Genomic DNA, 16,059 nt, shown 5'->3' with positions numbered 1-16,059 from the left:
GGGACTTAACAGGTAAAGCATTCCTCTTAACCAGCCAGTGGTACAACTGTGGTTGAGTAGCATAGTGCTACTCAGACTGTGACAAATAATAAAAGAAAAGAAAGTCCAAAGCACACTGTTTTTGCTGTGTGCTACAGCCATCTAATGCCTCATTTCCACTGGCAGCCGGGCTCTTAAAATTGGATGTTTCCACTGACGGCTCAATTGGCCACGGCCGGATGTGTCCAGTTTTTCTGTTTTTTCTTGTTATCTGCTACCAGATGTGGCCAACCCGTCCACAAAGGAAACAGGGAATTTTCAGCAGGGAGGCGTGTGCTTGAATGAATATGTAGACCAATAAGAAATAGACACATACATCAGCTATGTCGGAAAATAGAATGTCAGGTGGCGTGTGGGATCACAAAGAAATTAAAGTTATTAGCAGCATGGAGTGATGTCGACATACAAAAACATCGAATCCATATGATAAAATAGTCAGAGTTCTTGCCGTCATGGATTTCACAGAACACTGGTGCAGTGCTGTGAGAAGATAAAAAAAAAACTTCAAAAGAATTAAAGACAGTAACAACCAGAGTGGGAACAGCTGAAAAACCTTTCAGTTTTTTATACAAATGGACAGTGTTTTAGGTTGTCGTCCTGTGAATGATCTGCAGGGTCTTTTGTATAACACCTCCGAGGAGACCGTCTGTGTGGAAGACGAACAAGATCCCGTCTGTCGAGCAACAGGTAAGGTTACATATCATTCATAAATTGAAATTTACTGTAAAGCCTTGTACACAAGAGTAATATGTACTTAAAATACTGCTAACATTGTTTTTTTTTTTAATAAAACAATCCCTATTTTGTCTCACATGTGCCATTTATTGTAAATTCATTTGCTGGAGAAGTTACTGCTGAAATAACTAATTAAACAAAGTAAAAAACAATAATAAAAAATACACATGATTTCATTGCCGTGTCGAAGCTATGCATTTAAAAAAAGGCATTGTAGTTATTGTGTTCTCCATGTGGTCTGTAATCTCATTGTTTATTGTTTTTACTTCTGCAGAAGACCTGTTAGACTCATCGTCTCCACAGCCACCTGATGCGTCTACCAGCCTCCTATGTGCCAAGACAGACTGGAAAAAGCTGCCAGCTCGTCTGGGTCAGTCTGTTTTTTAGGGGTTAGGCACAAAAATGCTGCATCTCCCTTTAAAAGCCAGTGTCAATATTTACGAATATTCAGCCAAAGAATAGCCTCTTCAGCCAAAGTAGCAGGCACAGTAATTTAAGAGTACCGTTACCATTGTGATAGGTAGTGTGTGTGAGTTTTGTACTAAAGCAGGGTCACAATAAATAAATATATATTTAGATTAATTTTCCTTTTTTTTCCTACTATAGAGACTGGTTTTATTTTTATATAGGTATGCAGTATATTGTATTTAAAAAATAAAAATAAAAAACAATATAATTTTCATCCCCGTGACTTAACTTACCATTTCAGCCTTCCTCCATGATTTAATGCTTGTCTGAATAAAATGTTGTCTATACACGTTTAGCTCTTGCTAATGTTGCATTATGTGAACATAAATGAATAAATACACAAACATACATATTACTTACAATACGTGTGTTGCAGCGGGGAATGAAATCATCATTACTGTCTTCCGAAGTACAACAATCAACGCGTCTTTTTTTTGGATCAGCGACATGGGCTTTTATTAAGCTGTCTACAATAGTGTAAAGCACATAGAAAAAAATAGCCACAAGAGTCTCATTATTTTCTGTCCGTGCTTTTTAAAAAAGGGAACACTATACTATCTCACAATCCCTCTGGGACCTCCTACAGCAGGCGAAGAACTTCTGACAATGGCCAGGTTTGCAAAAATTTCAAGAATGGGGGCTGGACGGGCCATGGCCCGGCCACGCCGGCAGTGGAAACGAGGTAAGCGTGCAGTCTCTGGTTTCTTGGTTCTCTCTACTCCTGCTTCTCTCTGGTTCTTCTTGAATGTTTATCTCCAATCTTTCTCTCAATCCTTCAGCTCTCTCTTTTGTCTCAGCACCAGTTCTCTTTAATGCCGCTGCCCCATCTATCTTTGGTCTCCACACCCCAGCTCTCTTTTGTCTCCGCTGCCCGTTCGTCTCAGCAGCCACTTGCCACTATCCTCACTCCTGCTTATCCTGCTGTCCAGGTCATGCCCCGGGTGCACCAACCACAAATTCCAAGCATACACGGCTTACTCATTCTCAATCCCTTGATTGTTGCAACATCTTATCCCCCGATTTGGGGCAACAATGTTGCTACCAGGTCCCGCTCGCAAGGCAAGCCGAGCTTCTGATTGGTGGAGATTCTTCCTTCTCTAACAAACCTGAACACCTGCTGCAGTTGAACCTGGACTCTGGATCACAGAACCTTCCCGAACATGGTTACAGGAGACCCAGGGTTGTTACAATACTATAATGATAAAGCTGAATCACCATGGAAACAGGAGGGATTGGTGACTCAAACCCATATTATGTGGACTCAGTTATCACAGGGATTGATCCAGATCCAGATGTTATATTGAGAATTATTGTCAAACTACTGATGGTGCAACTTACAGTATAGGATTTCATAGTACGCATTACTATAAGCAAGCTACAACTGTTCACTAATTTTTTAATATCTTTATTTTTTCATGAGAATATTCTAATCTGTTAAATGCTGACACTGTATGCACACAACACTTTTCATCATGTGGGGAATTCTCATATGTGCAAAAGAATTACCAGAATTGTTGGTCAGATGGTTTTAAGCTTCACCAAAGCTCCAGGATTAACAACATACTTCTCTCTTAACATGTTACCATGGAAACCAAGCCTGTTCCAGGTACTTAATGAAAATGCCCCCAGGTTTTTATTCTCTTTTTTTCACATAAGTAAACACTTGATTAATCGTTTGTTGCAAACAGACTAAGCAGTTGTTTATAACGCCACACTCTGTAGCTATATTAAAACTCTAAAAGGGATATCATACTGTACTTCTCCAGCAACTGTTCTGCAGAGAACTAATTGGAATTCATGTTAAATAACACTATGTAACACAATTTTTGTTCCTGGGTAGTGTGTTATTTCCTAATTGCTTATGCCTCAAAAGTATAGAAAATGGCTATTATTCCCCACAAACTTTGATTTTGTGACCAGGACAGTGATATTTTGAAATTTACCTATTTCCAATGAGAAAACAGGCTAATTTGTGTCTTTTCGTTCACATAAAGTCAGAAAAAAACAACATATGAATCCAAATTAATATGTATTTATACTAAAGTAATACAAAAATGACTACAAAAGATTTAGAAGTGAGTAGTTTTTCGAGATTTACGATTATACTGTAAATCACTTTCATGAATCAGCCCCCAAATATAGTCTCCCATCATGTTCTCGTTATACTGTCCTTGGTAGCGGCGTTCAAAGTCCAGTATATCCTGGTGGAAGTGCTCGCCTTGCTCCTCCGAGTACGCTCCCATGTTCTCCTTGAATTTATCAAGATGAGCATCAAGGATATGGACTTTGAGGGACATCTTACAGCCCATTGTGCCGTAGTTTTTCACCAGAGTCTCAACCAGCTCCACATAGTTTTCGGCTTTGTGATTGCCCAGGAAGCACCGAACCACTGCGACAAAGCTGTTCCAAGTTGCTTTCTCCTTACTAGTGAGCTTCTTGGGGAATTCATTGCACTCCAGGATCTTCTTTATCTGCGGTCCGACGAAGACACCGGCAAAAGGTTGGTGACACTTCCTCTGATCTGCGACTTGCACACTTTCATCCAACAAGTTCCATTGCTTGAGCCTAGTAGTCAAAAGCTTGGCATTGGATTTGGTGAGACCAAGATCTCTAATCAAGTCGTTGAGGTCTTTTTGGTTGGGGTAATATGGGTTTCTCTCCTCAGCTCCACCTCTGAAATTGTCATCTGGATCTACGTCTTCCTCGCTCTCTGACTTGCTGCTCTCTTCTAAAGATGGCTGCTCTCTCTCCGGAGGAGTGGGTACGGGGAGCTCATGGCAGTGTGGCACCGGGGCGATGGATGAAGGAAGGTCCGGATACGTGATAGCAGGTGCATTCTTGCCAGTCTGACGTTTGGAAGGGTCCACCATGCAGAAGTAGCAGTTGCTTGAGTGGTCAGTGGGTTCCCACCAAATTCTTGGGATAGCAAACATCATGGTTCTCTTTTCCCCTCTGTACCATCCTATAATAATATATTTATTTCACCCATGACTAATGTGTAAGAGATTCTCACAACATTTTTCATATATGATATATTTTTTCAATAACATTGAAAATTGTAAAACATTTTAAAATTAAAAACTTTTACAATTTTAAAAATTTTAACAAATTTTATAACATAAAATTCCGAGCAACAATTGTCCATCTTACCTCCCAGAGTTTTTTTGCAGTGCTCGCAGGTGAAATGAGGTGCCCAGGATTTGTCTTGATCCCCGATAGGCATGCCGAAATATGCCTTGTAGGCCTCACACATCTTAGCAGATGCTTCCACGGAGTAATTTTCGCTCTTGTCTTGATAAATTGGCCGCAGACATAGCAAAATGCGTCTGCCGGATGCTTGCAGCCTCTTGATGCCATCTCAGAAAAATGCAGATATGTATCCACTTAGGCAGCTGGAACTAAACTGAACTGGTGGGCTTAAGGCCTCTGTATTTATACTACTATTTCTATTACTGGAAAGTTCTAGAAAGTTCTAGAAATTACTCCAAGTTTACTCAGCACTGAATCTATCTGGAATGTTCTGGAAAATAGGTAAATTTCAAAATATCACTGTCCTGGTCACAAAAGCAAAGTCTGTGGGGAATAATAGCCATTTCCTATACTTTTGAGGCATAAGCAATTAGGTAATAACACTTACTACCCTGGAACCAAAAAAAATTGGTTTGTTGCACGGTGTAATCATTAGTTTTATCTGCAGCAGGATAGCAATAACTGACCTTTTGAAACTTAATATTTGACATTTAGATCAAATTAAATGCCTTCATATAGTACAATGAAGTGGGAGGTGCATGCAACTTTGCAATTAGATCTTTATCACCTTGTTTTTGAAAGTCCCATCGTTATTACACTGTGACTACACAACCACATGTGTAATTACAATGAAAGTCAGAGTTCACAATACACTGTATCTACTTTACAATTACACACCTCAGAGCCATCCTCAATATTCATTAAAGCTGCAGTATTCGAGTCATGTTCACATTCTATACTAACGTATGATTTCTTAACAACTCTCTCCCATAGCTATGTCCTTCAACAGAAACTAGACTCTACTGTATTACTAGTTACAGCACATTACACTCCCTGAACAAGTTCTGTCTCTGATCATTATCTGTAGTACCATGAGATTATGAATGTTTTTGCAGTAGCTCAGGTAAGAGAAAAATATGTTAATAAAAGGGATCTTGTTCTTCATGCAGGTGTTTTTTTTTTGCTTGTTTTGTTTTGTTTTTTCAGGACCCTGGCACAAAAATAAAATAAAATGCCAAGGCAAACACACATTAGCTACACAAAAAAGAAAATGAGCTGACATCATGGGTTCATTTCATGGGGTTCCAGGACGCATAAAGCGCATTGCCAGACAAGACATGAATTACATAAATAGGGTCTTCTTTTCAACTGCTCTTCTTTTCAGGAGTTCCTTTTGAGTGTGCTGATTTTCAAGAAAGTTTGACTAAGGCATGATTAAAACATTGGTATTAGTTCAAGAATACTTCTGTACAGTGCAAAGCATGGTTTATTAAAATTAAATAAATCTTTAAGAAAAATATGCCTCCTTGTATTGCTAACTCCCTATTACTGCTGTATATTTAATGGTAAATATTGTATAATAATGTTTTACTAAAAGCTATAGCCAAGAAAAATGTGATACCTATTTAAGCACATACTTCTGATTAGTTTTTAACAGTTACATGCTCATTTCAACTCCCATTTCCAATAGGGAACAGTATGCCTGGCTATACAAGAGAGTTAAGAGAGTCTCAATCGGTGTAAATGGTCTCCATTTTGCCATTTACTGTAATTTCAGGGGCTTCCACAAGAGAAAGATATAGTTAAACGAAAAAGCGCAAAAGCAAGGTTTTGTCATCTTTACAATACAGGGACATACATGTGTGAAGTAAAGACCAGTAAGACTACTCTTGCCAGTAAGACAACTGGAGGACTTGCTATGCCCCTGATATGGTTTTCAAGAACAGAGGAAGTCCAGTGCTTTAGGAATAGGTATAACCTTACAAGCTGTCTTGCTACACCAACAACAGAAGGCAGTCTGCTGGAGCCTTTCATTAAGAAAGAATTTGCCTAGCAGGAGACATTGTCACAGCTCCTTGTCGTTGATTTAAAAATAATTGAAACAAGTTTCAAAATTCATTGTACCAGAAAGCAAAGAGGATAAATAAAATGTGATGAATACTGTATTGTACAAGCTATTTCATCCTTAAAAGCTATTGTGACAAAGTGCCCGCCCCTGTGTGTATTTTTTGTTATATGTTGAGTGTGGTGTGTTAAATGTTGGTGTATAGCCATTGGTACACGGGATATAAACGGGTCTGTGTAACATGAGTGTTTAAAATGTATACTTGTATTTAGGCACGAGAATTGCATAGCACTTCACGTGCAAGTAAAAAGTAATAATATGTGAGCACGGGGAATTGCACTTTATTAATTCACGTGCAGTTGCACCGAGACTCCAATATAATGATTGATTAGCAATCGAGTCTTGGTACAGCTGCATAAAAACAACATGTTTTCACCCACTCGGGGTTGGGTGTTCGGTGAGTGGAGGACGGGATAGGAGATGGAGGTAAAAATAATAAGAATAATAGTAATCGTTAAATAGAAGCTCACCGTGTTTGTTTGTCTGTCCATTGTTTGTTTTGTTTAGTCCGTTTTGTTTGTCTATTAATTTTGGCGAATGTGCCGTGTCCTGTTTTTGTATTGTTACAACCATTTATTTTCTGTTTGTTTATTTATTAAATGCTGAGCGAGACCATTCGCTCAGCTCCACCAAACTCCACCTCTCTGTTTATTTCCTGCTTCTGGTCTGACGCCACCCACTCCGGCAGTCTTTGCGACAGCTATACAGAGTTGTGAAGTGCAACTTTCCTGTTCTTCTCATTCATTGAAATGCATTAGCATCCCAAAAACCATTGTGAAACATAATAGAATAATTTGTGCAAAGAGGCAGTCCACAGTTTTTATTTATTTATTTATTTATTTATTTATTTATTTATTTATTTATTTAAATTAGACCTAATATTGTCTGTGCCAGAACACAGACACAGTAGATTGCATACAGTACTTTGTGTCAGACATGTCTGGGAACAAAATATGTATTTGTATATGCTGTATAGTTAGTCGTCTTGTAACCTCCTATAACCTTACACAGTTTAAATTAAAAACTCAACACTTTGAGTTTCCGCATCAAATCGTGTCCTTTGAATGAAGACCAGATATAATCTTCTACCTATTTCATTCCACCCTTTTCCCAGGGATTACAGATGGCTGAGTCCACACTGAATTGTGATGTGTTTTTGAAGGAATGAACCACAGCCTGCTCTCTCCAGACTATCTAGACTTCAACTAAAGAGAATAACATTTTTTTTTTGTTTAACCTCCAGTTAAGCAGTTTAAAATCTGCAAGACAACATTTTATGCCACAAAGTATAATTTGCTACTAAAAACCAAAAATGTAGAGTTCTCTATTTCACTAGTGGTGTTTTAACTGCTTAGAAAATTTTTGTATCAAGATACATGGCCTGTAGTCCATACTTTCACAAAATTGGTCACACTTTAGTTAAAAGATTAATTTGCAGTATAAAACATCTTTAATATGTTATTAAAGATGCTGACAATTATTACTATGCAATACATGTTTTTCTACAATAACATTTTAACAGAAAATTACTAGATTAAACTTCATGTTTTTTATAGAGCAATTATATTATATATAACATTGTATCGCTTGTCTGTTGTGAACTGTCTAGTAGTGTTTACTTCTTCTTTTATATCATATTTATAGACCCTTAAATAAAAAAAACGAATAAAATCATAATTCTATGGTAATCCATGGCAATCCATTGTCTTCCAATGAGTTCAGCCACATAAGGACAACAAGGAACATAATTGGTGCAAATGATATGAATTGGCACTGACAAATATGAAACATCCTCCAGTAGTCCCTTCCTGATTGGTCATTATTACCAGCAAGTTATACTCTCCCAGCACACACTTTTTTGTAATGTTTTCTCCAATAGCCAACTGATTTAACTTTAAAAGCAACCATAAGAAATATCAGATTTTTGCAATGCTTGACCCTAATGACCACATAGCAAATCTTAATTTTAATATTAATTTTAATCTTAATATTATCTCATGGGTTGTAACAATGCATTCAGTAATCTGATTGCCACAATTAATTCCAGGTTTAATGAGTGCAAAACCTGGACAAGTTAGCCTGAGGGAGTGATAAGCAGGTATAACTCATACAGTATCTACTTATAGTTACGTGAAGGTGCATCTGAGATAGTTAGGAGTACACAAACTTCAGTAGATATAGTTTTAAAGAAAACAAGAAAAAATACAACAGACTTGCACCAGTTTTAATGTGTTATATTGATCAACCCACAGCTCACCTAAAACATGTCATGTAAGAAAATACTGAAATATACAAATAAAGACATGACCTTTTAGGTTTTCTTACCATACTGGAGTCTACAACTATTTAATACCCACATATCTGTTGGTAACATGACTAAGCAAAAAGTGTCCTTTTAAAGATTTCTGAAAAACAAATTTTCACAAGTAGGGTTTGTTTTGTTAAAAAAAAAAAAAAAAGGTGGGTGTTAATAAATTAAGTTATTTGGATTTGTTGTAAGGGTCAGAAATATAACTAAGAATATAGCATGAGTGAAATAATAATGTATCGTAACTATAGCAATGGGTCTTATTGTGATAAATCAACAGCCCTGTTAAAAAACGGGCCATTGCAACAAAGCAAGGTACGTATATATCTCTATTATATATGTATTAGTAGAAAATAGGGTTAAAGTCAACAAGATTTACAGCTTTCTTCATTACGCATTTTACTGTCAGGATTATCTTTATGCACTAAGATATGGGTTTTTCCAGCCGGTCCAGAGCTTTTTCGTTGTGAATGCACTTATGAATGTACAATGTATGTTTGTATGGCCGTGTGGGGGGGGGGTTGTTGTGGAGGTGGTAATCTTCACTTACTTGGTCAACTCAACAGTTTCAGTTCTTCCATGTAGATTCCTGGCAGCTTCTTTAAATTCTTGTAATGCTTTTACCACTCCGTCTGTGAGAGACCAGACACAACATTACATTTACATCAATACTAATTGTCAAAGGGAAAGTTCTAGTATAACACGCATAAAAAAAAGGTCTGCTGTACCAAAGCACCTCATTCTTGACGACTGTTGCTAATAGTTTCCACTGGTTTAACTGAATTGAGCAGACTGCCTGAATTAGAGAGAGACTTTCTGTCAGAGAAATATCCCTTCACGTCAGCTCCAGCAGTATTACAAGGCTCTCGGTTGACAACAGTTCTAGATGTGTTCTGGTTACATATAAAAAAACGTAAACATGAATCAACAGACCCCATTTTTAAAGAAAGCACTGCAGTTATTATTCATTTACTGTACTTACTGATGAATTACAGTGGCAAGTTTTTTAATTTTTTATTTAAGCGTCACTTTGAATACGGATCTGTATAACACTTTAGTTTAGAGATTTCTTGTCAATGGTTATATTAGTGTAACATATACATATATGTATATTCTTATAACATGTTTAATGTTAGTACTACACTTCTAATAAATCTATAACTGTTACTAACAGAATTAACATATTTTAGGTTGCATAACAACTTATAATTGGATCTATGAATTAAAGTGTTACCTATAACTGAATAAAAGCTAGAAGTTGGGTTCTTTATACGTCTTGTATACTATCCCAGAAAAAAACTGCAGTGTTTCTAACATGCAGACATTCTTCAAAAAATGTATTAATGAGTGCAAGTTGTACTTCAAGAAATGTCAGTAGCAGTGGTCAATAAAAATATAATATACTGCAGCAAGAAAATGTATGAATAATTGCAGATGCCACTGTATACAGTAGTTCAGATCTAGGGAAATGGTAAAGCACAATATGTTGTCAAGCAGAATAGCTTAATGTGGCTTATTCTGCAGCATGTGCATAGATAATACTGGGCTTTGCTGTGATTGCCATGTCAACCTCCTTATTAGTATTCTCCAAGCTGTGTTCGGCACTACAGCGCTTCGGGGTGTAATAGCCTTACATCATTAGAAATACTCTTATGCTTAGCTTTTCAATTATCAATCAGAAAAATTTGAAAAACACTGGGTTCAATAACCTTCAAAAGACACCTTGCATTTAATAAAATATAACACTGTTGATTCAAATCAGAAATATAAAGTCGCAAAAGCTCTTGAGCGTAATCAGGCAATTCAATTGTATTTCTCAGTTATGAAATTCAGTTTTATTGGCACCTACAGTGTGCATTTGTGTCACTGCAGTTGCCCACACATTTACTGTAAGATATTGGCCTAACTTAACAAGCTAATTTTTCAAACTAACATTTGCATTTCTAGGACTATTTCAACAAACAGTTTACCATGACCACATGAAAGCTAACTGGGTCCAGTCTGGACATAATCACTGTGAGATCCATATGCTCTTTGAATTGTCCTTTCAGCACAATATACACTACCTGCCCACTTTATTAGAACCTGTGCCTATTGGATTTGGCAACCAATTTCCCTGATCTCAACCTTGACATTCATGATCTAGACTCTACAAGGTGTTGGATCAAGCCATCACACATTCAGAAATTATAAGGCTCACAAGCATGTGATCTGTGGAAGCATTTTGCAAGTATACCAATTGTTTAGTTTTTATCTCAAATTGTTGTAACACATCTTCAATTTGACCTCACTTCTATTAGAATTTGACTCCATAATACATCACTTTCATATAGAGTGGCAAACATATGTATGATAGTAAAATGAGAGGTACCAAAACAACAAGGATAAAGAAAGACAAACAGCATATTAAGAAACTACAGAGCTAGCAGCAGGTGCCAGTGGATCAAACGCATTATATAATAAATGGACATCTGATATCTCCAAAGGTGTCTGGACAGATAAACCCTATTTACAGATGGCTGCCAACCCTCTGTACTGACCTCGGGAAACATAACAAAATCCTAAAGTTCTGCCTAATTAAGTTGAGAGATATTTATATCATTGTTGGTAATCCTTTCTCCCGACAGGGAGGCAGTGATAGCCAGCAGGCAATACTGTATGTGAGCAGAAGGAGGACATTTTTCGTTTAAAAGAAAAAATCCAGCACAATCCACGAAAACCACACAAACACAGGGTGTTTTACTGTACTACCGACAATGAGTCAGTATGCAGGGATAGAAATATGGCTCTCATTGCATAGCAGTTTGATCCATTTTTGATTTCACTAGTGTTTAATACCACACACCTGAGCTTGATACCTATATACTGGGGCTAATCAAATTCATAGTAAAGCCTAGAATGGGTGAATCTGCTACGCAATTGGAGTCTTATTTCCATCCCTCATATAGTTCTATTTGAACCCATTTATTATTTTTCAATTTGATGTTGGCAGTAGTAGCACACTATGGTGACTGTTATCAACCAGGCAACCAAGATTGCTGAGAATACTATTAAAAGTAGCCCACAAAGAGAACTGTTATGTGTGTTAAGAAGGTGTGCACAGAAGGTTCGAGACAAATAAACTAAATTGCTGTTGTTCAGCACCTCAGCTCATATGTGTCTATCTTAATATAACCACAATACTACTGCCAAATAACAATAGCAGTCATTTTTTGCTGTATAATAAACAGCAGATTTTATAGCATTGGTTTTTGTTGCTGCAGAAGTAACAGGAAATAGAAAATACTTATTGCTGATACTTAATGCGATGCGTGTATTCACACAGAATAAAACATTTTTCCAGAACAAAAAAAAAAAAAAGTTGCATGATTAAATTTGAAAATTGCACATCCTCATCCATCTTCAACCTAAAACACAATAACAAATGCAAACTATTTTAAGATGGAGGTAAACTTTAAATCAATCTTGAATTGGTATAAAAGGTAGAATACATTATAAAATCCAATCATTTTTATACCCACGCATAGTTCAAGTTATTTGATTGAAATTCTTGTTTTGTTTCTGTTTTTCATTACATTCATATAGCAATATTTCCTCTACTATAGACCATTATAAGATACTTCTAGTTAGTTCCACCTCAAGGCCTATTTATTCCACATTTTTGGTATTAATGGAATATGCTGTTGCAGAATTTAAGAGTCATGTAAGAACTGACCGTCTTACCCATGCTTATTCCATGCTTCTCAAACAGTGGCCCATAGTGGGTTTGAATATCCTTCACCATTCTTTCCAGTTTGTTGGCATACTGTGTGCAGTCCAAATCCAAAATGACTTTTTCAGCCAGAGTCATTGCCATCACTCCCAAAAGGCGAGCCACAGCCTGATGGTATTTAAAGCCTCTGTCCATAAGACGGGAAACGAGATCAAACGTCTCATAGGCTGAATGGTACATTGGATAGGAGCTGATCTTGTATCTCTGTCAAGAACAAAGTCTTGTTAAGATGGGTACTACATACGACACTCAGTCATTCACTGGTAAAAGTATTGAAGCTGATAAGCTCCATTTAGAAATGAAAAGATGACATCTGAAAAGTAAGCAAATACTGTTTATAATCAAAAGAGAAAAAAATGAACTAACTACATACTGGAAGCTACAGTATTTCCTGGAGATAAAAGCTTGAATTATTTATTGTACTGAACTACAGGGGAATAGCCAAGGGTGGGTCTGTGTGGGCAAATCTGAGGCTATACGAGTGCCATGTTTAAGTACCGGTAAATCTTATTTTTTATTTATTTTTTTATTTCAAATTGTGCACCCCGATGGCAGGAGCTCACGTTTAGGACAATAAGCTATTGTTGCAGGCTTTAACTAATCAAATCCATGTAGTCATTAGACCAGTTTACATGTCTGGTTTGTTTCATGTGAATGGACAATGCGTGTGAAACTGGGCAGAGAATGTGCGTGAAAATGTCCTAAGAAACAGTTTCAGTATTTTACCATGAAGGTCTAAATTTCTTGTGAGATTCCAGGAAATGCTTGTGAAATCAATGCCCACTTGCACATGTAAACACGAGTTTCTTGTAAAAATGTTAATTAGCTTGTTCAAGTCCTTTCCCAAAGCTGCTATAAAGTCATGGTTTCAAATATGGCAGCAGGGAAGTTAATGTTTTGTTTGTAGTATTTCCCTTATCAGATTGATGTTTCAGATAAACCAACTTTTTTTCTCCGTCTTCCCTAGAACATATCATAAATCATACATGGATCTAAGTGTGTTTGTAAAGTATGATACAGATTGTATTTACCAAGTTTCTGTTTAACTATTATGCAAAATGTTTGATAAACTGCATTGTGTGTTTGTGAATTCAGGTGGTGACAGCTACTGTACAGTACTTCAGAATACACTTACAAATAGCTTTCCAAACATCTGTCAAAACAACTTTATTGTAAAGTACTAATAAGTGCTATGTTTAAACGTGTATAGCTATACTCCAAATACAATTTCTTCTAGTTATGTCTAAGCAAAACCTGTGTCCATCCTCCACTTATGACCGTTGGATCGATGAAGAGACTCGGGTGTTAATATCCATAAGGGAAGAGGATATAATGAGGCAGCACAACACGAACGTTGTTTAGCCCACTCTCAAAATAAAATGTGGTGTGACATTTTGTGATTTATTTCTTGAGAATCAACAATACTGCTCAATATTCCAATTTTTTACATAGCAGAAGCAGTCGTACAAGTACAGCGCAAAGGAGAATGCTATATTTGGTATAATGATATACAAAATAAGCTAATGAAACAAAAATGTGAAATACAAAATAAAAGTACACAGTCAGGTTACAAAAATACAGATAGCCTGTGCATCTCTAATAGCAGGACTCTCTTCATAACGCTGTTGTACAATTCTTGCTGGAGGATAAGGTAGCTGTTCCTCTGCTTGCCTGAACACCTCCTTCTGGCCCTGGCACAGATTGTGCAGGATACAGCAGGCTGTAATAATAGCCCAAACACCTGTTCAATGACCACTCCAATTTGGCCCAGTTTATTATTAATAAAGATCTAACCCCCGCAAATGTCTCGAGAAAAGTAAAAAAGTCATACCACATGACTTATTGTGATGCAATGTTTGGGCGGGATCTTCCTCTCACACGAATCATGTGTAAGCTGCGTTTGATTGACAGCTTGTCAGGCAGTTGGCAAGGATTTATTTAAAAAAAACTTGCACACTAATTAGCAGTAGTGTGGTGGTCAACATACCAAAACAAATGAGTTTTTTAATTTTTTAATAAGACAACCGACAGATAGTGAAGCCACAAATCCAACTTACATATCATCCTCTTCCTCCAAATCTGCAAATTATTAACGTACATCTATTTCAGCAGAGGAAATGGCAACATGTGAAAATAAATGTCGGAAGAGAAAATGACCAAATCTTTGAGAAAGTCAACCAGGGAGCACTCTAATGAAGATTTGAGAGCAATGAGGAATCATATTTACTAGATTGTCAACACAGAGGATATGGCCTCATGAAAGCCACGTTAGCATACTCGTCAACATCGCACATATTCGGCAATAGAGAAAGTCTACTACTGTTAATATGGATGAAGATGAAGTTTCAGTCTTTGTTCAACAAATAAAGTGCAAGTAGACTGTGGGGGAAAATGATCCAACACTAATTTAAGTTTGAGATGATTTCCACTTGAATTATCTTTGCAAATATGCATGCACTTTTAAGGCTCTTCTTCAACGTGAACTGCGTTAAGACAGCTAAGAGAGCCTCAATGCTGACAAGTCGCTTGAAAGAGACCTGTGCAATTCTCTGGATTTTGACTATAATTGCAATATTCAGCAGCAAGCCCCAATGCCTTAAGACCCTTACACACCAGATGCAACTCGAAGAGCGACAGAAAGAGACATGAGAAAATCGATAAAACCTCTGCTTTCCAAAAGCACCCTTCACACCAAAGGCGACACGACAAAGCGACATCGCCGCAACACAAATTCCAATGAGAGCGATGAAAAAAATAGAACCTGGTACTATTTTTGCAAATTCGCCGCGGGACGACTACACAACAGAGCAATCAGAGAACAGCTTCATGTCATGTACTTTGAAATCAAACCCTGTTTCACTTTCACTGAAAATGGAGGAGAAGATCATATTTCCAGTATCTAATTTCCCTGATCTTCATGACAAGAGTAAAAGCAATTATAAAAACACCGAAGCCAAAAACGTAATATGGGAGTCGATTTCTAAAGATCTGGGCGTGCCTGTTTTCTATAATTTCATACATGATTAAATGCATATCGCCTAATATATTGCCATTATCATCAGGCCAATAATAATAATAAGCCATTTTCTATTGTGTTTGTTTGTTAGTAATCACACTTTCTGAAAGATTTGGCAAATTTCCATCTGTCACATCGTGTCTGTGATCGCTTCTGGTGTGCGCAGGGTTTTCTCAGCGAATTTGTCATGTCACCCCAGTAAAAACCGCATCGCGTCCAGTGTGTGAAGGCCTTTACACTGTAAGGTGGAGCGGAGACAAGTGGATACTAACTAGGCAATGGTAAGTCACTTACTAGCTTTCATTATATTTAATAATTTCTTAAAATGTAATATTGCATTTAATATTGTTCTAGCCAGTTTGGTGACACTACATGTTTGGCTTTTTAAAGTGCATTCAAATTTTTATTTTGAATATTTTATATTTTTTTGTCTACTTCAAACGTTATAAATGGATTTACGAGGGAAATAGATGATGTATTCAGGGTTTTAATGGATTGAAATCATTTTTGCAATGTAAACTATTTCCTGTGACGTCAGACCTTTGGTGTATATATATATATATATA

General features: G+C 36.9%; 1 protein-coding gene across 1 annotated transcript in view; it reads right to left on the bottom strand.

Annotated features, from left to right (window-relative positions):
• Window positions 1-16,059, bottom strand: part of LOC121329675 (putative N-acetylated-alpha-linked acidic dipeptidase) — a 64,567-nt gene that overhangs the window by 16,390 nt on the left and 32,118 nt on the right. The window contains exons 14-15 of the mRNA XM_041275382.1: window positions 12,429-12,681; window positions 9,256-9,337 (exon numbers count right to left, since the gene is read on the bottom strand). Coding sequence (XP_041131316.1) covers window positions 9,256-9,337; window positions 12,429-12,681 — 335 coding nt within the window. The remainder of the gene's footprint in view (window positions 1-9,255; window positions 9,338-12,428; window positions 12,682-16,059) is intronic.

This window comes from Polyodon spathula, chromosome 17, assembly GCF_017654505.1.
Source record: "Polyodon spathula isolate WHYD16114869_AA chromosome 17, ASM1765450v1, whole genome shotgun sequence".
Lineage (NCBI taxonomy): Eukaryota > Metazoa > Chordata > Actinopteri > Acipenseriformes > Polyodontidae > Polyodon > Polyodon spathula.
This window is presented reverse-complemented; position numbering and strand designations above follow the sequence as displayed.